General features: G+C 36.3%; 1 protein-coding gene across 2 annotated transcripts in view; it reads right to left on the bottom strand.

Moving 5' to 3' along the window:
• The window catches only part of LOC121414151 (ribosomal protein S6 kinase alpha-3-like), a 57,130-nt gene that overhangs the window by 14,352 nt on the left and 19,448 nt on the right, over positions 1–23,330 (bottom strand). For both annotated transcript variants that reach the window (XM_041607223.1, XM_041607224.1), the window contains 6 exons: positions 23,042–23,158; positions 18,202–18,283; positions 14,381–14,461; positions 1,763–1,842; positions 1,087–1,193; positions 71–245 (listed from right to left, as the gene is read on the bottom strand). In XM_041607223.1, coding sequence (XP_041463157.1) covers positions 71–245; positions 1,087–1,193; positions 1,763–1,842; positions 14,381–14,461; positions 18,202–18,283; positions 23,042–23,158 — 642 coding nt within the window. The remainder of the gene's footprint in view (positions 1–70; positions 246–1,086; positions 1,194–1,762; positions 1,843–14,380; positions 14,462–18,201; positions 18,284–23,041; positions 23,159–23,330) is intronic.

The following is a 23,330-nucleotide window of genomic DNA, read 5'->3' as shown; positions in this document are numbered from 1 at the left end:
AAACAGATTGATTCTTTTTGGAATTGCCCCTAAACAAGACTATTTATCTTAGGTAGTAGATCTTACTGACCATTAGAACACCAAAAGACCACCAGTCAGCTGCCGTCGTGTGACCCCTCCTATTAACTACTTCTGGTGCCATGTATTCCACGGTACCACAGAATGAGTAGGTCTTGCCATCGACCGATTCCTTGCTGAGACCGAAGTCTGTCAGCTTGATGTGACCAGAATCATCAAGGAGAATGCTGAAAGACACAAGGAACAAAAGATGACATGGTTTAATTCATCATCAATTTTTCTTCAGAATTTTTTTGTTACTCCTACATTTCTTCTTTTACGCTTTCTACTCCTTCTTCCTGCTTTCCCCTTTACCTTTATAATCCAACTCCTCTTTTAATCATTATCTTTCCTCCCCTTTAAACTCTTCTTAATGCTGGCGTGTGAGTGGTCACAAATAGCTAGGTCTGATAAAAGCTGAAGTGTTGAAAAAGTCAGAAAGAGAAAAAGCTCCCATGCTGTTTGTACAGAGGAAAGCCCAAAATAAGCTGAAATTAAGCTGAAAAAAAAATCTGAAATCAGCTGAAAATCTTAACTCTCACACCCCTGTTATTGTTCACCTGCTCCTCCATCTCTTCGTTTTCTTCTTCTTCTCCCTTTTCATCCCCTTCCATCCCTCTTCTTCCTCCCCTCCTCTTCTTCATCTTCCTCCTCCTTCATCCTTCTCTTTCTCTCCTCCTCTTCATCTTCTCCTTCCACCTCTTCTTCCTCCCCTTCCTCTCTCCTCCACTTCGCTATCCTCCCCTTCCTCTCTCCTCCACTTCTCTCTCCTCCTCAACTTCTTCCCATTCTCTTCCTCCTCATCTCCCTCTCTTTATTTTCTCTTCATCCTTGCATTGTCTCCTCTTCCTCCACCTCCTCGTTTTTCCCTTCCTCCTCTTTCTCTTCTGCTTTTCTAAATGCTCTTGATTGACAGAACGCATGATGGTAAAAAGCAATATAAATGTCATCTTCCTGATTGCCAATTGCAAAAAGCAAGTTGGTTACGCTACACTTGCAGCTATCGCTTTACTAACTACATGTACTTACTTTTCTGGTTTGAGATCTCTGTAGATGATACCCAGCGAGTGTAGGTGGTCTAGAGCTAATGCTAACTCGGCCAAATAGAACTTCACGTCTTCCTCTGTAAACATCACCTAAACAATAACGAAGTCAAGAATTCAATACTAATTAATAATTATACTTGCTTATATAGCGCTTAACACTTACTTTGTCAGAAGTCTCTAAGCGCTCTACAGTATATGCAGCATAATTACCCTGGCTTTAGCAGTGCAGCTGTTACGCGCACTGCGTAAAAACTTCATGTAAAAACATGAAGTTGACAGGTTTTAATTGGAACAAGCTACATGCAGAACATATTCAAGCAATCTATATTGTGTACGAAATAGATCTACATGGATATGATTCCCAACTAACAACTTCACCAGATGGCATCCACCCCCCCCCCCGACATCTTTCCAGGCGGACCCCTCCCTCAAAGACAACTACCCAATCCCTGTGGGAGGTCTCTTATGACAAGTTATAGTGATAATCACCAGACTGTTTGATTTATTTATAAACAGCATGAACCAATTCCACTTCCAAAGAAATTACTACATGCAAAAAGACAATATCATGCTACTATTATTCTAGACTGAGTAGCATTTCAAGAAAGATGTCAGCACTGACAGAATGACATTCTTTGCGAAATTGCTGAATAACTTACTTCTTTTGAAAGCCTTGTGAATAAGTCTCCTCCTTTCAAGAAATCAAGAATGAGATACAATTTACCCTCAGTCTGGAATGCTGTAATAATAAAAGAAACAAACAAAAAGGTTAATGGAAATTCATCTTTCTTACCCAAATATGAAATGCAGAAAAAATCATATCAAATCTTTATACAAAATTATACCAATCTCAACTACATACTACCAATGACAATATCATCTAGATTGCATACCTACATGAGTGCACGTATTCAAACTTTTGTTTTATATGGGCAATTCCATAAAATATGTTTGTCTGACCCCCTATATGTGGGATCTTCAAATAAAAAATCTGTCTGTGAATTCTTGTTCTTTTGACAGTCTGTAATGCTGTCAAGGGACCATGACTTGGTCGGTTTATGAAGTGAAGCAAGAATTGAGAAATATGGACGTATGAAAAGGTTATTTTACGGAATTGCCCATACGCAAAAAAATAATGGATTTGTAATTTATCAGCATTTTTTATGAATCATCAGGCTCTTGTCCATATCATGTCTCTTGGGTGAATAAACATGTGTGAAACAGAATGCCTTCTGATATCGATATCATTACAGGTGCGTTGGCTCAGTTGGTACAGTGTCCATCTCGCAACCTGGAGGTCAGGAGTTCAAGTCCTGGCCGCGTCAGACCAAAAGACGTCAAAAATTGGGAGCTACTGCTACCCTGTTTGACTTTCAACAATATAAATGATAGAGCTACGACGATCTGGAGCTGCACAGTGGCTGCCGGGCCCACGATAAATTGGGCAAAATTAATTTTCTTAGTATATCTATTTCAGATTTGTATTTCTAAAATAAAATAGGGATTTTCATTTTTTTTCATAATCATCCATTTGAAAATTGCAAGTTTTTTTGTTTTTTGTTTTTACATTGCCCCTATATTTTAAATTGCATCTTTGTAAAAAATGTGTTTTCTCATGTCATCAAATAAATTTGATGAACCTGTTCTATAACATGAACAGCTCTTGATAGTTGATTCCTACTTGACCGGTTCTATGACAATTGCTCCAGCGGTAATTACTCCGTTAAAAAATTCCACACACCACTCGAATGACTTTAAACTTCAACCATATATCTAGCACTATAGCCAACCAATAATTGACCACACATTTTCAGTTCATGATTTCAAAACACTTTTATAAAGAGTCAAAAGATAACGATTTTTCTTTTTAAATAAAGTGCATACATAGAGCTACGGAATGTACAAATTCATCCTGTGAAAACATATAATTGACAAAAGTACACCACAATTTCTAAAAAGTACAAAGACCACATGTAGGTACTTCATAAATACAGTCATTTTTTAAGTTACATGTATCTGACACATTACTGTTAAATATGCACACAAGCAATATACCCACATATGTTGCCTTAAAAAAATACTTTTACTATAAGGGTACTTGAATTGATTTATTTCCTGAAACGGTATTTCGAGCAGTATATGATACATCATCACTCATTGACATTCGTAGACTATCAACTGATAGGAAATTTGACTGCAATGATGAGTGATTGAAGTTCAGTATTGACATCTGGGTGTTGTGCCATTTTTTTTCATTATTTTTACACTAGACACAGCTAGTCTTCAGATTGAAACTGCACAGATCACATCAGCATTGACTTCTTGTTGATTTGAATAAACAGAGAAAGATCAAACAAGTGCACACTAAGATTAATAGTTTATGGCGATGTGGGACATGTTGTTTTGAGCAGAATTCTGTTTAAAATAAATAACCATGAGACTAGCATTTTCAATCATGATAAACCGGTATGATTTTTTTTCTCCAGGTTAAAAACTTTAAAAACATGATTCTGGAGGAATTATCCATCACAACATTGTCCACCGGTTTTCACATCAACATCCTGTGGCAGTACAGGTGGACCGCGATCTATTAAACATTTTTTTTTTCATTGGCACTCGACCACACTGATGCTTGATCATTGAATCGGGATGCCATTCTCATCCAAATAATATCACCCTTCCTATTGTAATATGTGTACATGACGTAGTACCTGCCAGATCTAGAAAATATCCATACGTTACAAGAACTTGTTCACACCTTAAAATTTCTTATGATTTATTTTGTGTATTCACACAGGCCTATCAAAATCAAATAAAGTTATAAACCCATGGCTGTACACAGCATAGGACACAGTTGGACAGTTGCCCCCCCCCCCACGGAAATTCTGAAAACTTTAAATATTTAACTGAAATCTTTTACAAAATTCACCTTAAGTAGGCAAAAAAATTTTAAATTTCATCTCAGGAAATGCAGAAGTGCCCAACACAAGCTCGGTTGCTTTGCTCCCTCACTTGTGAGTTATAAAAAATTGCTTACTAAATGCGTCTTGCCCCCTCAAGAAAAACATTTATGCATGCAGCCATATACATGTACGAACCTGCAACAAGACTCTCACGTTCCTACATGCTTTTCATAGTAAATGATGAACATTCACAGTGAACTTGGACTTGGACAAAATTTCCAGTTATCAAGATTTTGAAAAGTACAAACTTATTAGCAGGTATCTGTTTCAGGGTCATTATGTACTCAGTCACTTGGCTCATTAGTGGATCCAGGTCGGGGAACATACAACCCGTGCCCCCCCCCCCCTTCGAGAGCCATAACAAATATTTGTTAGGGGAATATGTCGTGCATATACAAATGAGGACCCTTTTTTTTTGCTTGATAAATTTTTACTGACATAAATTACCATTAATAAGGAGTAAAGAATTTGGGGAGAGAGGCTTGATATTTTTTTCAGGACAAAAATCCCCACCCCTCCCCTGGAAAAATCCTGGATCCTCACCAGACTTGGCTTCCATACTGATGGCATTTTATTTTGATGTAATACTTTTAGAAGTATGGCAGGTGTAAGAGGACCCCTTATAAAGGTACAATAGAATCAACTTGACAAGGAATGCTCTTGGGAGCTTTCATAGATAGAGAAGATGTCTTCTCCAATCCAACTCAATTAGTAGGCACCTTCTGATATCTTCACATGACAGAGCCAAAGATAGACAAGAGAGGGCGAGGGAGAGAGAGAGTAGGGTGAGAAGAAAAGATACAAATACAAAAAGAAACTTAAATTCAGAGAAACAATCCCATTCAAGGTTTGCATTCGGCACCACAGAACTGGGGGTGGCTTCATCCCCTAGCCCCCCACTATTTTCAGCAACCATTTACATGTATAAAAACATTGAAATGAACATCAAATATGATTTATGTGTATTCAGCCCCTCCCCCCCCCCCAAAAAAAAGGAAACATATACAAAAATATGAAAGTGGCCATCAAAATTTTGATTTATGCATGTTGAAAACTCCCCCCCCCCATTCAAATTTATTCAGCAGCCCCCATGCACACATTATTCAAGTCACATGTTAAAGAGTCACATGCAAAGTATATACAGACAGCAGTGAAAACAGATAAACGGACAAAGGAAAAAGAGGCAAAGAGACAGATAAAAGAAAGACAATCCAATTATTCATATTGGATATTTAAAGACTATATAAATATTGTAGGTTAGTCATAAACAGTTAAAACAGAGCAATTGGTGACCAAATATGGAATACTGTAATGTGTCCACTGCTGTCACTTCATTCATACTGCTGATCCAAAAAAAAAGTGAAATTGTAAAATCCAATAAAAACATTTTTCAATTTCATTTTCATATCATATAAAATAAAAGTACATGATAAATAATATAATGTAGCAATTAAGAGTGAAAGATCTTTTTAGTCAATTACCAACACTTAAAATTGGTTTCAAGCATTGTCTTGCAGCATTAATCAGTGAATGCATTCCCTCTTTGCTCTATGTATAGATAATAAAAATAGATTAAAGCTATTTTGAAATATATTAGCCGAACCAGTTTCTAATGTATAGTTCATTATTTCACACTGGACACAACTTTAAAACTTTTATTGACTATTTCCACAAGATATGAATGACCCAAGGCAGTCAATATAGAATGGAGGCAATGTAATTCATTACCTAGATTTATGTCATTAGACTTTTTAACAAGAAAATTGTGATTCATATGCACACATGTATGAATCTGTAAAGGCTTGATGGATGAGACCGTCCAGGCAATATAAACAGGAAGGTCTGGATTTTCAAAACTAATCGGTGTGCTCATTGTTTCCGGAAGTGCCCATGATCTACACAATATACTGTCCAATTGTGCTGAATACTTTCATGGGAATAGTGATTTTCGGTTTGAAAAAAAAATGCATATTTTTTGTTACTGAAATTTGTAATTCCGTTTCAAACTTGATCTAATTGGAAATTCCTTTTTGCAAGGGCATGAAATTTGTTTTAAGAAGGTAAATTCAATTAATTTACACATGAAAAAAAATGGATTTTCAGTTTTGATTGTCTGTCCTTAACTTTAGAACATGGCCAAAGCTCCACTCATTTTTCTTATTTTTATTCAAAAAAACAAACAGGATTTTTAACAGAAAGCATTGGATGAATGGTAAGCACACTAATCATAGAGCTTGAGAGCTTACAATCTGCATGGCCTATGGGTCATTTTTTTTTTCATTTTTGGTTTCCAAGGTTTTTTTTAACTATGTATGTAATATTACAAAAGGGGAAAGTCCTTGAATTTGAGGTGCAGATTTGTCTAAAGAGGTACATTTTTAAAATATAACCATACTGTATAAAGCCCCCACCATCCATCCCTACCCCCCCCCCCCCTTCAACATTCTCACACTTTTTCCTAATTAGTTTAGTGATGGTTTTAGCTTTGACCCATGTACATGTACACCCCCCCCCCCCTTTAGCCCCCTACTCTTTCACTGGTAATTGACCCACCCCTCTGTATGCTATCTGATAATGCTATCATATGTTTTACTAGTGTACATAAAACCTGGATTTGACTCTCTGCCAGCCAGCCTCCCCCCCCCCCCTTCATATATTCTGATCCTAATTCCTACACAGGACCGTCTCGGTCCAGACACAGCTAATAACACTCGGGCGTGATATCTCCTCACTCCGAAGGCTTGTTCAAATATGAAGCAATAAAGCACCGCACACAGCAGCTTTATATTTAATAATGTGGACATGTTAATGAATGAATGGCCAGCCAGTAGTCAAATGAGATCTGTTAAAAATGAGGAAGCCAGTCAGTTTTAGTCACTGGGCCATAAAAAGAAGCCGGAATATTTAAAAGCCTTACATTATTTTGCTCAATCATATAAAATGGGAAGTAGTCAGGGCCTGATATATCAGACCAAACCCTTCTGTACTAACACTCCTTTCACCATCAAATATTACGCAGCCATTTTCTTTTCCTATCACATTCACAGATACATGTAATTAAATTTTGAATGCCTATAAACTGTCTAGTATATCTAAATTCTATACTTTTCATAAACATTTCTGAAATGCGTTTCCATTTCAAATACTGAAAAAAAATTAATCAGAACTGCCAAAAAAATTTGCACACTATGAGGTCGTTCTCATTACTTTCTAAAACTAGTTTACTGGAAACCGATTCAGGAAACCAGTTTGGAAGATCACTTTGCTAGCATTCCCACTTGATCACAAGAAAGTGGTTTTTTAAATCATTTCACGTAAAGCGATCTTGTTGCTATGGAAACGCTCTCAGTGGGGTGACACGTTTCGTGCGAAATTCGCTCAAAATGTGCGAAGAACGCTTTCCGAAGAACGGTTGTGTCCTCACCTAAGCTAAACCCGTTTACCCGGGCGAAGCGATCTTGAAAACTACATCGCGATGAGGTTTTCCGAACTGGTTTGGAAGATCTCTTCCAACACCGCTTAGACCGTTCTCACTACATGTCAAACTAGTTTCCACTAAACTGGTTTTAGGAATGTAGTTAGAACGGTGTATATAAAGGATAGAATGTACATATATGGCAATGCTCTGTTTTTTTTCAAAGTGCAATGATGTGAGCATCTGAAAAAAAAACATCAAAAACTTGAACCTGATTATTTTTTTAGCTCGAAATCATGTTTTGCAGACCAGCAGAGGTTTATGCCGGTTCTTAAAATCCCTAATGACATGTCAGTCCAAGACATACACAATGCAAATCAGTAAAAAAGATCTCAATCAGACACACCTTGTGACGATGCTTTCTCCTTTATACATTTTTGCTGTTTATTTGAAAGAAGCTGCAAAAACTTGGAAAGAAACTATATCAGTAAATGATGATCATGTGGTGACACAATTCAGCCTTGAACCTAGGCTAAGAAAACGAAGGATACTATGTAATTGTGAGGACATAATGCAGGGGCACACACACGGTGGAATGGTGATGACGACCGGCAAGCCAGGAGGGGTTATATTCATTCATTATTCACGTATCCTGACTCACTTTTTAGCACACCGCCAAGGAAGAATATGAGGCACCTCCAATATGAGCCAAGTTTATTAGGTGCATGAATTTAAATGATCGCAGCATCTTTGGGGAAGAGAGAAATAGTAGAAGAGGCCTCGCTGAGGACATCGCTACTTTTAAAATTAGGCTGAGGGGGCGATGGGGTTTAGGGCAAAATATTCATTGTAGATCAGATCTAATTGAAGATTATTTCAACATAATAGGGACCACATGTAGGGGCCTACATGTCATCAATTATGTTTGAAGTGTGATTTATTTCTATCACAATATTCATTTCTAAAAAAAAATTATCCAGTGCCACTAAAGGCTGCTACGGTAAACTGCCGATTCATCTATTGCAAACTCATCCGTTCATTAGTCATTCCATCCATCAACGTTTCATCTAACAATCATTTGGTCCAATAATCACTTCATCTAATCATCATTCATCTATGACCATTTCGTCTCTAACCAGTGGGTCTACTACCCTTTTTCTTTTAATTCATTTTCAATTATTGAACACTTAGTCTAATTAGACCAAATGGTATATGGACCACATGGCTATTGGACCAAGTGGCTATTACATGTAGATGAAAATGTGAGTGGACAAAAGAGCAATAAGAACATATGGATAGTGGACGAACTGATGGTAGACCAAATGATAGTAGACGAGTTGGGAATTGGACAAACTGGCATTGACCAATCTGAAATAAACTGGCCGCGACAATGGATTAAATGGCATTAATGCCCATATCATACATGTAGGCATCAGATAATTTTTTTGGTGCGTTTTTTTTCTCCCTTTTCCACAAGTTGTATGGAAAAGTGGCCTTGCACTTCAAAAAGTGAAATTTAAAGCCTAAAAAGTTCTAAAAATAAAAACAATTACAGTAAAACTGAAGGTCCTGTGAGAAAGTCATTTTTATTCAGAATCGCAAGGAATCTTTATAAAATTAGAAAGCTGGAATGAAGCTTTATCATAAGGGGAGCATTTCATGAAGAGACTGTTCAGAGATTTTCACTGAGTAATTTGCTTTCAGCTAGTCAGATGGGAGAATCTTCAATAACTTATAACAATTCTCAATGGGTCGTGTGGTTAAGAGCATTGGACTCACGATTGAAAGGTTGTCAATTCAAATCCCAGTTCTGCCATTATCTCCACTTCAACCAAAATGGCCTGAGAGCACTTTCTGCGGTGTATCATGGTCAGCCACTATGAATGATTATCAAACCTAGACGTAAAATGTTACATGTAGTAATGGTTATACCGGTTTGGCATTGATGCAGCAGAAAGCTGCTTCGCTGAGTTCCTGTGGGAGTTATCTCAACAGAAACAGAAATCTCTTCATGAAATGCTCTCGAAGGATACCCTCAGAATTCATTCAGATCTTTATTTATAGGAATGGCCGAATAAATTTCATCCCGACCCTATTCCGGTTCATTCCGCCTCCAGTTTGAATTTAAAGCAATGTTCCATTTATAGACGCCTACCGAATCACTAATCAGCGACAATATCTTCTCTTTTTGGAAAGAAAGAGCAATATCGAGTAACAACCCAAATCAGATGAACCTTTTTTCAGTATTTGATGTAATACATGTTCACGCATTTCCTTTCAAATGCAAGAACAATGAAAAATGACAAGAGGAATATCAGATGATGATTTACATTTCTAATCGTTTTCATGCCAGTGCTCTCTTTGATATTCATAATTGAATCTGCCTTCAAAGACATTAATTATTGATCATTTGACTTTCAAATAATCTGAGCTGCAAGGTCTTACTTGTCATGAGTCTTCGATATGTTGTTAAAATGAAGCCCTGAACAAAAAAATGCACACAAACATCATTGTTTAAAAAAGGTGGAAAATTAAGTTACCAGAATCACCATCCCAAATTTATTGTCTTTCATCAAGGCTCCACACTTTACTTTTTTCTTGGTTCCTGATCATTCCACCAAATCATAAATTTCATATTTTGGTGGCCTGCAAAGCAAATTTGGTGGCCCTAAAACAATAGAATACATTACAATTTATCAAAACTTTGGTAGCCCAACCGGGCCACCTACATGTAATGTGAGCTTCTACATAATTTTGGTGGCCTGACTCTCATTTTTGGTTGCCCTGATCCACTGCTAATGTCGAGCCCTGCTTTATATCAATATCGCCAGAAGATAATCCAAATTATGATTTTTCAGTCAATCTTGTTAGTGTCTGGACAACTTTTTCTCCTACATGTATATGTTTTTTGGTTGTAATTCATATGAACTATTCTGAATACAATGCACATCAAAGTTCAGGATATTTTCAAATATATAAAGACCGGCCACCTTTGTAATGCTAGCAAATGTCTTTTAATGTGAGCCTGTCTTGAAAGAAGGCACATTACCGATAGATTGATTGCCTATCCTCCTTGGCACATCTGCGAAGCTCATTTAGATCTTCAATTTAGGATGACAGCTCTGCAATTAGCTCATTGTAGTATGACCTAAGTTTACCTGTTCAGGTCAAACAGATGCCTGGAAACATTTTCCTCCGATTTGGGATCGTACATTTTTAGACCTAGAGTTTGAATATCACATTTTCTTTCCCTGACGGAGTCATATTTTTTCCTAAGGGATTATATTTTGCCCGAAGCGCGCAGCACTGAGGAAAAATATTCTCCCAATGGAAAAATATACCTTCGGAGCGGAGTTGAAATGTTATTTATTAAAACCTTTTGCAATATAATAAGATCTCGCTCCAAGTGCAATATCAATACTGTCAAATATTTCATTCATTTTGGAAGGAAAATAAATACATAGCGATTTTCCTTAGACATAGCTATGTAAGAAGCTCCAGTAATCTAAAGATTAACAGCCGTCCTCTCAAAATATCCAGGATTTTTGTTTTATCATGTGATTGTATCCACTTAAAATCCAGCAGTTTGGCTGCCTGGATGGATAGATTGTACTGATGGTCAATTACAATTCAGCTACAGCGGCGGTATCGTTTAGATCTGGAGTGTATATGAGTGTGTATGTGTAAGGTACACTCGCGGTGACATTAACCTGCTACTCTCATATGTCCCATCGATTACAAGCCATGCCTCAGGACATTGTCCCATTCATCTCATCAAATCACAAACTCCTTGAGGTTCAGACAACTGCAGAGACACGCTGAAATTTGTTGTAGGGCGAAACCGAAACAATATTAATAGGCCTGCATGTACAGTATGTGTAGAAGTTTGTATTTGAATGTTTGTTGTATTTGACTTTAGATACATGTAGGAATACTTGTTGATCATCAGATTTGAGCAGTACATAATTTACACAAGAAGAACAAAATATCATAAAGATCTTCTAACTAGCAAACCATCCCCAACAAAAGTAATAGTTATAAAAATGAAATAAATGAATGTAAGAAAAATAATTTAATAAACAAAATGAATTATTAATGAGTACATGAACATAGAATGAATAAATAAAAAGTCGATTCAAAATCAAACAAAAGAATAATAAATGAGTAAAAAGATAAAGATAAAGTTTTGAAAAAAATTAACATGAAATTGAAGTTTTTTAGTGTGTACACTGCATTTTGGTCATGGGTATGGTTTCCTACATGTAGCAACAAATAAGTGGATTCAAGAAAAAACAAACCATTAATAAAATAAATAAAATTAAAAAAAATAATCAGAAAACAACTGCTCTCTACTGCACTGCATACACCACTGATCATAACTCATTTCAGCCCAGATCTGAATCTGTGGTGTTACGGGTACAATGCCAATATTTTTCTTACAGTGCCGTTGTGAAAATCATCCAACTGGATGGGCAAGAGTATGGTATCTTTTAGACAAGATAATCAGATAACAATCCAGAATTCTAAATCTTGCTACAAAAAAACCTATAGAAGCCCTCAAAGCAAACATACACAGAGGGGAACAAATTTTTCTGGGCCCTATTAAAGAGAAATGCCAGTAGTTACAGTAAACATGATTTCATGAGACAGTCTGTAAAACCAGGCTTAATTGTCAGTATATCATTGAGGATCTAGATCTGGTGAAATTACATAAACTGAACTTTGGGAAATCTTGAAATCTACGCTGAAAAATGTTCACACTGAAGATCACCAACACAGATAGGTACACGTGGGACAGTGAATATTGCTGGAATAAAAACCTGACGGAAGTGACTGAATCTGCGATTATCTTGTTATTTCTCAGCAATTACACAATTTCTTCCAGAATCCTTTGGCACATATTTTTTATTCATACAAACAGACACTTGGGTGGTCATTATATTAGATTTTGTAAAAAGTCATTTTGAGATTGTTACCAATACTGGAATTTATCTTTAAACCCAGACCTTTCATGAAAATTCAAATTTTCCAACATGGAAAGAAACTTGCTTTCTCTCCTACCATCCATAAAGTTGTGAAAGTCCATTAGTGTATTCAAGTCAGCTTTCAAAGTGAATAAATAGAGAGGGTATGGGGACTCATACATGTGCATGGATAATTTCACAGTACTTTTTAATTATAATGTCACGTATAAATACAAACAAGTGGAATGCCTCTGGCCGTCTCACCTGCATCACGCGGTTCAATATAGCAGCAGTGCTGACTTTGAAAACTACTCTAACTCGCACAAGATGTTCAGTGATACATGGTTACTCTTATGTCCACTTTTTATGAACTAGACCAATAAACTTACAGAGATATGATGGTTATTCAACAAAAAAACCCAACATGGCCAAAGTTCATTGGCCTTACATGACCTTTGACCTTGATCATGTGACTTGAAACTCGCACAGGTATTCAGTGATACTTGATTACTCTTATGTCCAAGATTCATGAATCAGATCCATAAACTTTCAAAGTTATGATGGTAATTCAACAGATACACCCAATTCGGCCAAAGTTCATTGACCTTTGACCTTGGTCATGTGACCTGAAATGCGCACAGAATTTTCAGTGATACTTGATTACTCTAATGTCCAAGTTTAACGAACTAGACCAATAAACTTTCGAAGTTATGATGGTAATTCAACAGATACCCCCAAATCGGCCAAAGTTCATTGACCCTAAATGACCTTTGACCTTAATCATGAGACCTGAAACTTGCACAAAATGTCCAGTGATGCTTGATTACTATTATGTCCATGTTTCATGAATCAGATCCATAAACTTTCAAAGTTATGATGGGAATTCAACAGATACCCCCAATTCGGCCAAAGTTCATTGACCCTAAATGACCTTTGACCTTGGTCATGTGACATAAAACTCATGCAGGATGTTCAGTGATAATTGATTAACCTTATGTCCAAGTTTCATGAACTAGGTCCAAATATTTTCTAAGTTATGATGACATTTCAAAAACTTAACCTCAGGTTAAGATTTCGATGTTGATTCCTCCAACATGGTCTAAGTTCATTGACCCTAAATGACCTTTGACCTTGGTCATGTGACATGAAACTCTAATAGGATGTTCAGTAATACTTGATTAACCTTATGGCCAAGTTTCATGAACTATGTCCATATACTTTCTAAGTTATGATGTCATTTCAAAAACTTAACCTCAGGTTAAGATTTGATGTTGACGCCGCCGCCGCCGCCGCCGTCGGAAAAGCGGCGCCTATAGTCTCACTCTGCTATGCAGGTGAGACAAAAAGCGGAAATAATTTCTGGTTGTGTAAATGACCCTGTGTCATTATAAGATTCGAGTCTGGTTAGAGAATATTTTTGTACTATTCTCCTTTCATCCTTTTGCATATATCATATCTAATTATCTACATACATGTAGGTCTCACGAGTAAAGCAGTGCTTTAAACTAAAGCTGATCATATATCATTACTTCTAAAATCATCTAAAGCTGAACTTCAGTAGGTAAAGACCAAAAGACAAGAGTAATAAAGAATAACTTTGATTTAAGTGTAATTTGATTAGCATCTTTGGTCTTGCATGTAGGTAAAGAGCTCTCAACTACCATCTGTAGTCAACCTGTAGTCATCTTGGTCAGCATAAACCGTTATAATATCAAAATTAATCCATTTTATATTACATAACATATGGGGCAGCTGGTCATATATGACGTCACAAATCAAAAACAGAAAACACTAATAATATTCTGAAATCACTGATGGATATTCTTTAAACTTTCACCAATATTTTTCTCTATTTTTGTTAAACTTTTCGAGAAAAAAAAGGTGAGATGTCAGGGTGAAATTCCCATTGAGGTAATCCAAACTGCTTTGACTTACCATAGTGGAGCTGAACTATAAAGGGATGGTTGACATCAACCAAGATGTTTCTCTCCATCTTCGTTCGCACACGATCACGTACTGTCAACATGAAAAGAGAAAAAAAAATGCATATTTTTGCTGCAAACAGTCTCACATAATCAACAATTTAAACTCTGAATCCCTGATAAAATGTCACCATGCCCTAAAATTATTTAAAAAAAAAACAAATTAAGGCTAATATCAGCAACATCAACATCATATCATCCTCCTTGTCATCATCATCACCGTGGTCATTATCATCATCATCATTGCCATGATCATTATCATGATCATTATCACCATCACCATAATCATCACCTTCACCACCATTACTATCACCATCATCATCACCATCAAAATCATCATCATCATCAAAATCATCATCATCACCATCACCATCATCATCATCCATCATCATCATCATCTTCATCATCATCCATCATCATCATCATCACCATCATCATCGCCATCACCACCATCATCCATCGTCCATCATCATCATCAGTTTAATTTATGTCTTGGCCAGGAATTAACACATTTCAAATATAGACAAGTACCTTCCTTTTTCCTCTCATTCCGCAACCATATCAGACTACATGTATGATTTTTTTAATTTTATTTCACTGATGCTTTCCAATATATCACCAATGGATGATCATTGTGTACTTGTATCACGTGTCAAAAATATGCAAAGCAAAATTTATTCAATTGAGCCATTTACAGCCTCTGATAATATTCTAGTGCAAAAAAGTCTGTAATTATGCACCCATCGGTCCTGGGACTTGAGCTGTAAGGATTAGATGTGAAGGCATTAGACTGGGATAAAAGTCAGTTTGAATAAAATATGAGAATGCAATTTTTATCACGAAGTGTAGCAATACGGCTGATTCAATTGTTACCATTTTACCTCGATAATGTGGTATCGAAGCCGTTTGTATTTCAAACAGTCGAGTGAAAGTGATCTTTACTCATTTGTAAAATTAAGTCTGTAAATTTGAGACGCGGATAAAATGTGCATTTCAAAAGGAGGTTCTCTATAGCAACAGTCGGTGATCTCGATCATCATTCTTCTAAACTACCTTGTGTACCGTTATTGATCAGTGTAACATATTCACGGGTCTAGTGTTTTACGAATCATCCTAATCCCCAGTTGGTCTCAGATGCAAATTTCAGAAAAAATTATTACAAAAGTTTACAAGATCATTCGCATAAATTTTAACAATATAAAAAATAATTTAAAATTCATTACATTTTTCAACAGGAATGAAAGTACGCCAACACATGTACATTAGCCTCTTCGGTTTTTTTTTCGTTTTCTTAAATTTGTAGGGAAAGTGATTTTCCGCGATTGCGGAAAACGGACAGAATTTACGGAAATGGCCTTTTGAAACGGAAAGTGGCATTTCAAACGGAAAATATATTTTTTCTCAGAATAAACAGAACAGCAACATAAATTACTCCAAAATCTCAACAAAATACGAGTATTAAATGGCCTCAAAACCTCACAAAACACGATCTCACTTCACCACAACCACAACAAAATCAACGCATCATGACTGCTCTTCACTCCTTCACACCCGATTGTACCCCTCGCCCCGATCCTTCCTGGCAGCTCTGGCAGGGTACGGTAGATCGGCCTATTCAAAATCATTCACATGCAGGTTGTGTTTTGCTGCCCTCTACCTTTGAAAATGTTCATCACGATCTTGAAATCCAAAATGGCGGATAGAATGAAATCGTTGACTGCTCGAAACGATGTCCAAAACCCCCCAAAATTATCTATAAAAGTCCATTCAACAGTGAAATAATGCTAAAAATGTGAAAGGTGAGGATGTATTCATGTTAAATATATGCGTCAAAATATTTTTTTGTGCCGGCATTGATCCGATTAGAGCAGATTCTACTGCGTTGTTGGTACAGTGACAGATACAAATTCTGGGGTATATTTCTCTTTTTCAGTCTTGTTATAATATAACGGGTGGCTTCATCAGTTGTTTTAATTCATAAAGCTACTGTAGGAATAAGGATGCTAAAAAAATGGATAGTTGTCAATCTAATTAAAAATGCATTGATGTAATGCAAGTTAAAGTGACAATTAAAATAATAGTCATGTTCACACGCAACCATCATGGTTGATTCGCGAGGATTCAAACGAAATTATACCCTGATGGCTAATTCAAGAGTCAGGTTCACACAGAGTGCTAATAGTTTTCTTAAGGATAGTGAGAGGCTCAATGACCGGAAGTACCAGTTATACGTAGCACACACATTTCACTTCCCCGTATACTGTGCGGCAAAATTACATGCGATGGAAGCCGCCCCAGCACTGGGTGCCCGACTACCCGGTGAGCTACCACAACAGGTTGCGTGCTGCATGACGCGGAAGTTTAACTTTCACAAAAGCTCAGTCATTCTTGGGAATCGTGTTCACATACACAACATGAGATATGGAGACCACCCACCCCTGAGAATTTTGAGTCTTAAACCTAGATCTGTTGAGGTTATTGTGAGGACACCCGAGTGTGTCCTCACAAATCTTAACTCCAAGTTAAGACCAAGCTACTGTTGAAGACTAAATTCTCAAAGTTAACTTGAAATTCGGGTTTCTCGTGTGAACATACATGTAGCTAATGTTTTATAGACAGCCTCAGTGGACTTTATGATCATATTTAATGATTCCAGCTGCATTAAAAGCAGATAATAGAATTTTTCTCAAGGGTGCTAGTTTGTCATTAACAATCTTGAGTTATTTTTAGATTTCATCAGGCAGTCATCATCGGATGAAGGGTTCCGGGATGGATAAATCAGCACACAATCAGCATCAGTGATAGAAGGAGAAGGTTATCCGTAATGCAATATGTATGTAGGAATACAGTTACTAAAAACACATCTCATCTGTAATTATCTACCTACTATAAACTCAAATTTCTTGGGACTACAGAAAGCTGTTTGAATTCTGAAAAATCGTAATTCGATATAAACCTCATCCACAAAAAAAACAAAACTGATCCAGTGTGACAGACCACCTGTACAGGCTTTTAATATTTGTATAATCTTCTTTTAAATATTTAAAGGTCAAGTCCATCCCAGAAAAATGTTGATTTGAATAAACAGACTAAAATCAAACAAGCAGCATGCTGAAAGTTTCATCAAAATCAGATGTAAAATTAGTTAAACATTACATTTTAATGTTTTAGCTTATTTTCCACAAAACAGTGATATGCACAACTCATTGACATGCAAATGACACAGTTGATGATGTACATCACTCACTATTTCTTTTGTTTATTGTTTGAATTATACAATATTTCATTTTTTACAGATTTGACAATAAGGACCAACATGATTGAACCATATAGTATTGAACAATGCTAATTCCACATGTTCAGGGAGGAATATATTGTTTCACAGGACAACAGGTAAAAAAGTAGAATATTTCACATTTCATAAAAAAATACAAAAGAAATAGTGAGTGATGTCATCAGTCTCCTCATTTGCATAATGACAAGGATGTGAATATAATTGTTTTGTGAAATTAGGCAAAACTTTAGAATGTCATAACTTTCTTATTTTACATCCGATTTCAATGAACTTTTTTAGTGTTATGCTTGTAGGATTTTTGCTTTTTTTGTTTGAATCAACTTTTTTTGGGGTGGACTTGTCCTTTAATGAATATTTGTAGAAATTGAACTGTTTTGCATATATGCTGTAGCAAACATAAAGAGTACATGTACATAGCTCAAGAGAATGTTATTTTGACCTTTCTAGGACAAGTACAAAATAAGTGGGCATGACCTTACCTTTAAGTGTAGCCTTCTTCAAGACCTTCATGGCATATTTTGTTCCTTTATCTTGACCTGTTGTTTTTCTCACCAAGAACACCTGTGCAGATTGAAAAAAAAATGAACTGAAGTTCAGAAACTTGTATAATACAGAGCTACAATTTAAATTTCCAAAACTTTTTGCTTGTTTGACTCTCTCGAAACAATATCATTTTTTATTCAAGGCTGCATTATATCTCTGCTCACTATCAATTCATTCGATTATGAGTGATTGTATCTTTTTTTTCACTGACAGAATTATAGCAACAAATGTATTGTGATATCAACCATGAAGTTTTAAAGATTTTTTTTAAAAGTTATTCCAACTGCAAACTTTTTGTTTCTTTCATTTCCTCCAAACAATATCAACATTTGATGTCAAATGCTGCTTGAAATCTCTGCTCAGTCATTACAGGATGTTGCATCTTATGTTTTGTTGCTGAACAAGATATGTATAAAAAAAAATTGATGTATGTACATGTAGGTGTATAGCCCTTCATGAACAAGTAGGCCTATACACTGTATGTTCAAAATAAGCACAAACAGAGAGACACAGGAAGATAGCTCATCATAGACGGATGTGAGCGTACATATGTACATGTCTATATGACTAGCCGATATAACCCAGCAGGCACATGAAAGTAGTGGGATCAATAATGAGGGAGAATTTCTGGCTGCAGCACTTGTCATCAATTGATGTCGTCTGACAGGGTATTTAAATGAACATTGGTAGGAGGAACGCTTGAAGGGTGAACCCTCCTTGGGGTGTAGAAGGCTGTAAGGCATGTAGGGGGATGGGGGTGAAGAAGAGATAAATTTAATGAAAAGGGGGGGTTCCACCTGTCCAGTGTTGTTCAGAGATCCACGCCCCTCCTTGGTTCCGTAACACAAAGCATAAAGATTGATCACAAGCTTGATTTTTACAATTGATTGTACATTGTAGTCAATGCAATCAATCGTGAAAATTTGTTCTATGATCATTGCTTAGCTTTGTTTTACGGGCTCCTGGAGATCTTAGGATCACTTTCAATGAACACAGGTACATGTAGGAGGAACTTTTGAAGGCTGAACCCTAATAGGGTGAAGAAGGCTGTATGGCATGCAGGAGGATAGGGCAAAGAAAAAAAATAATGAAAAGGGGGTTCCTGCCAGCCCAAGTTTGCTCTGAGGTCCAGGCCCTACCTTCCTAAAGATCTTGAGATTCAAGAAACTGAGCTACATGAACATTGGAAGAAATGCTTTATAGGATGAACCCCTCTTTGAAGAACACTGTAAAGCATGTAGGAAGATGGGGTGGAGAAGAGATAACTTTAATGAAAGGGAGGGGGTCTCCACCAGCCCAGTGTTGTTCAGAGATCCATGCCCACTCCTGGAGATCTTGGGAATAATGAACACTGGTTGGAGGAATTTTTGAAGGGTAAACCCTTCTTAGGGTGAAGAAGGCTGTAAGGCATGCAGGGGGTGGGGATAAGAAGAAACTTAATGAAAGGGGGTTTCTCTACCAGCTCAGTGTTGCTCAGAGATTCCAGAAACCATTCTTCATCATTTAATGAACATAGGCAAGAGGAACACTTGAAAAATGAACCCTCCTTCAGGGTGGAAAAGGTTATAAGGCATGCAGGTGAATGGGGCTAAGAAACTTAACTTTATCAAAAGGGGGATTTTCGCTTGAGGATGGAATGTGACTGAGATGAGGAGCATGTGCATCTCAATATTTCAATACTGTGCATTGTATGACTTAATTAAATTTGCCAAGATACATGAAATATTTGAGAATGCATCTTCATCTTAGTGTGTCCTGTTATTTAAACAAGCAGAATGCCTCTGGCAGTCTCGCCTGCACTACACGATTAGATAGCAGCACTGCTGACTTTGAAAACAGCTCTTGAATAATTATTCACAAAAGAAAACACTCTTGACCCAAAATGGCCTTTGACCATGATCGTGTGTTCTACAAGGTGTGCAAAACAATTACATGTATTCATACTTGATTATCCTTGTGTCTATGTTTCATGAACTAGATCCATAAACTTTTTAAGTTATGATGCCAATCCCACAAATACTCAACATTACCAAAGTTTATTGAACTTAAAGAGAAATTCCAGTAGTTGCAGTAAACACTGATTTCATGAGAAAGTCTGTTAAACCAGGCTTAATTGTCAGAATATCATCGAGGATCTAGATCTGGTACAGTTACATAAACTGGACTTTGTGAAATCTTGAAATCTACGCTGAAAATTGTTCACACTAAAGATCACTAACACAGATAGGCACACGTGGGACAGTGTATTATTATTACTGGAATAAAGACCCGACGGAAGTGACCGGATCCGCGCTTATTTTGCTTATTTCTCAGCAATTACACAATTTCTTCCAGAATCCTTTGGAACATATTTTTTATTCATACAAACAGACACTTGGGTGGTCATTATATTAGATTCTGTAAAACGTCATTTTGAGATCGTTACCAATACTGGAATTTATCTTTAAATGACCTTTGACTATGGTCATGTGACCTGAAACTCACACATGATGTTCAGGGATACTTGAACAAATACCCCCAACTTGACCAAAAAATCATTGACCCAAAATGACCTTTGACCTTGGTCATGTGTTGCAGAGACCAATCACACTTTGGTCCTGTTCATGCATTTTACCAGGTCACATCATATTCAATTTTCTATTAAAAGAAACATTTTATGGAATTCATATCACATGACAAAGTGAGGAAGCTATCTGGCATTACAAAATTAAATATTTTAAATCCACCACTTTGTTTATTCTTTGTGAAGTTTTGGTACATTTTCATCCAACTATTATCAATATTTTTTCGTTCAGTTATAATTATTATCATTACTATTTATTCATGCATCAATACATGCACCTTATTTTATCTTGTCACCTTCTTTTTAAAACTAATCTATTCAGCTTTGTTTTTTCTTTTTCAAAATTATAATTATTGGGGAAGGACCTCTTCTTAAAGTCAAGTTGTCATCAGGATGAACTCCTCTTTTAAAAAGGAAAGATGAATGAACGGAATGAGACAAAATGGGCAGAGGGGATGATGATGAAATATGACAAGTCCATTCCCTGGCTGAATTATTCATATGACTGTGATTGGGAGGTCGATCCACCCAGAATATCAAATGATGAAAATCAGAACTAATCTCAGCTCTACATGTAATTTTTCATTTTACAAGTGCATGTATAATTGTATCCAGTTTCTGCCACACACAATGCAGATACAGTATCGCAATTTTTTTGTAGGAAACGTGAAATGTCTATGGCACCAGGGTAGGAAATAACCATTTTTAAGGAGCTATATTTTTTTTTCATAGGGGCAATTGATCAGGAACTGGTTGATAATACTAAATTGTGCATTCAACTTCAGTCACATTTTCAAAGATAAAAAGTTAAAATGACTGATTACTCTTGTTTGTCTAAAGAAATTCTCAATTTTGTTCAATTCATGCACATTGATATATAATGGATGAAAATATAAAGAAACAAAAAAGCCAAACAGATTCTTATATATGGATTTGAATATACCCATATACCCAGTTGTTGTGTCCGGATGATCAATTTTAGAAAGCCACTTGGAAAAATAGAAGTTTCATCAATTCTTAGTACAAAATCTTAGGAAATATTATAGAGAAGAAAATAGAAGATGATTACAACTATTGAATTCATATTTTTAGTGTAATCCAAAGACAAAAAAGTAAAAAAGAAGGCTTCAAAAATATACAGTGTCCAGACACCCGATCCCCCATCCTACAATAAATGCCACTTAATTTTTTTTATTCAATGCTTTATTATTGTCAAATGATTAGGATATTCCTGTCTTAATTTTCAAAGAATTTCATATATATAACTATTGCAGCCACGTATTCAAGGCAAGGCAGTCTGACTTTCCTAATACAGTCGATGCGGGGAAATACATGTATTCTCAATTCCTACGTATGCTAAATTCCATTTGAAGGAGATGCACTCTCTTCTGTCCATTGATCATCCGTCCACATTTTTTATGGGGTAATGTACTTTATTCAACCACTTCCTCCATCTTGGCAAGAAGGAGGATTGGATTTCTCGACAAAATTAGAAACTTGGAGGAGAGCATCACATCAGTGAAAGTCACTTCTTTTTTTTATTTCCGGATGCACCATTATAATCATAAGGACTTGGGCCATCCACTTTCGCTAATCCGCAAATATATGCCAGGGTGCAAATTAATTATTTAAATGCCTATGGTCTATTTTGTTTGATACTTTGAATTAAAAAACGGTCAACCAACAGAATATACATTATGTGTGTATGAAAAATAAAAGGGAAATGCAAACTTTACTGATTTGATTAATCTAATTAATGATACTGAATCTTATATTAATTAAAAGATACCTGAATGAGGTTTGACCCAGCATCAGTGAACACCATTTTTTTTTTATATTGTTTAAAAAATGCACTTCGTGGTACTACTCATCACAATGAGCATACTTGTACACACACTGAAAAATCAAAGGATCAAAACATTAAAAAGCACCGCCATGCTTTAGGAGTCGTCCATTGAAATGCATGCATCAAAGTCAACAACTGGTCGTGAACCCTCTATGATTGACTTCATTATCATAATGAAGAAAATCATAATGGTGGTCTGCTCAGTTTCACACTGCATAAAAAAATGATGGCTAGATTTTGATGTTTTATATCACATTTATTTCCAAGTGTTGTTACTGCAATGTAATATACTTTGTAATCATTGCTGACCTGTATTTTGTTGTAATACAGAATAAAGCGAAACCAAATTATTGTCATTTTTACTTACCTTTCCGAATGATCCTTGACCTAATACCTTGAGTAATTCAAAGCAGCTTGGATCAGCTTTCTCCAAGCCTTCAGCGGCCATGCTCGTGAGTTCTATCTCCCTCATCTCCTGATCCTCCTATGAAAAAAAAAATAAATAAATGCACATCAGCAGGTATGAAAAACATGAAGGAGATGGGCAATTTTATCCTCAAAACAGCTAAAATCGCCCCTAAAATCTGTACATAGAATGGTTTGGGACCACCATCTCTCCTAGAGTCACTCCATGATTTGTCACAAATAATATTGAA

The sequence above is a fragment of the Lytechinus variegatus genome, chromosome 4 (assembly GCF_018143015.1).
Source record: "Lytechinus variegatus isolate NC3 chromosome 4, Lvar_3.0, whole genome shotgun sequence".
Classification (NCBI taxonomy): Eukaryota; Metazoa; Echinodermata; class Echinoidea; order Temnopleuroida; family Toxopneustidae; genus Lytechinus; species Lytechinus variegatus.
Note: the sequence above shows the minus strand (reverse complement) of the source record. Positions and strands in the feature narration are given on the sequence as shown.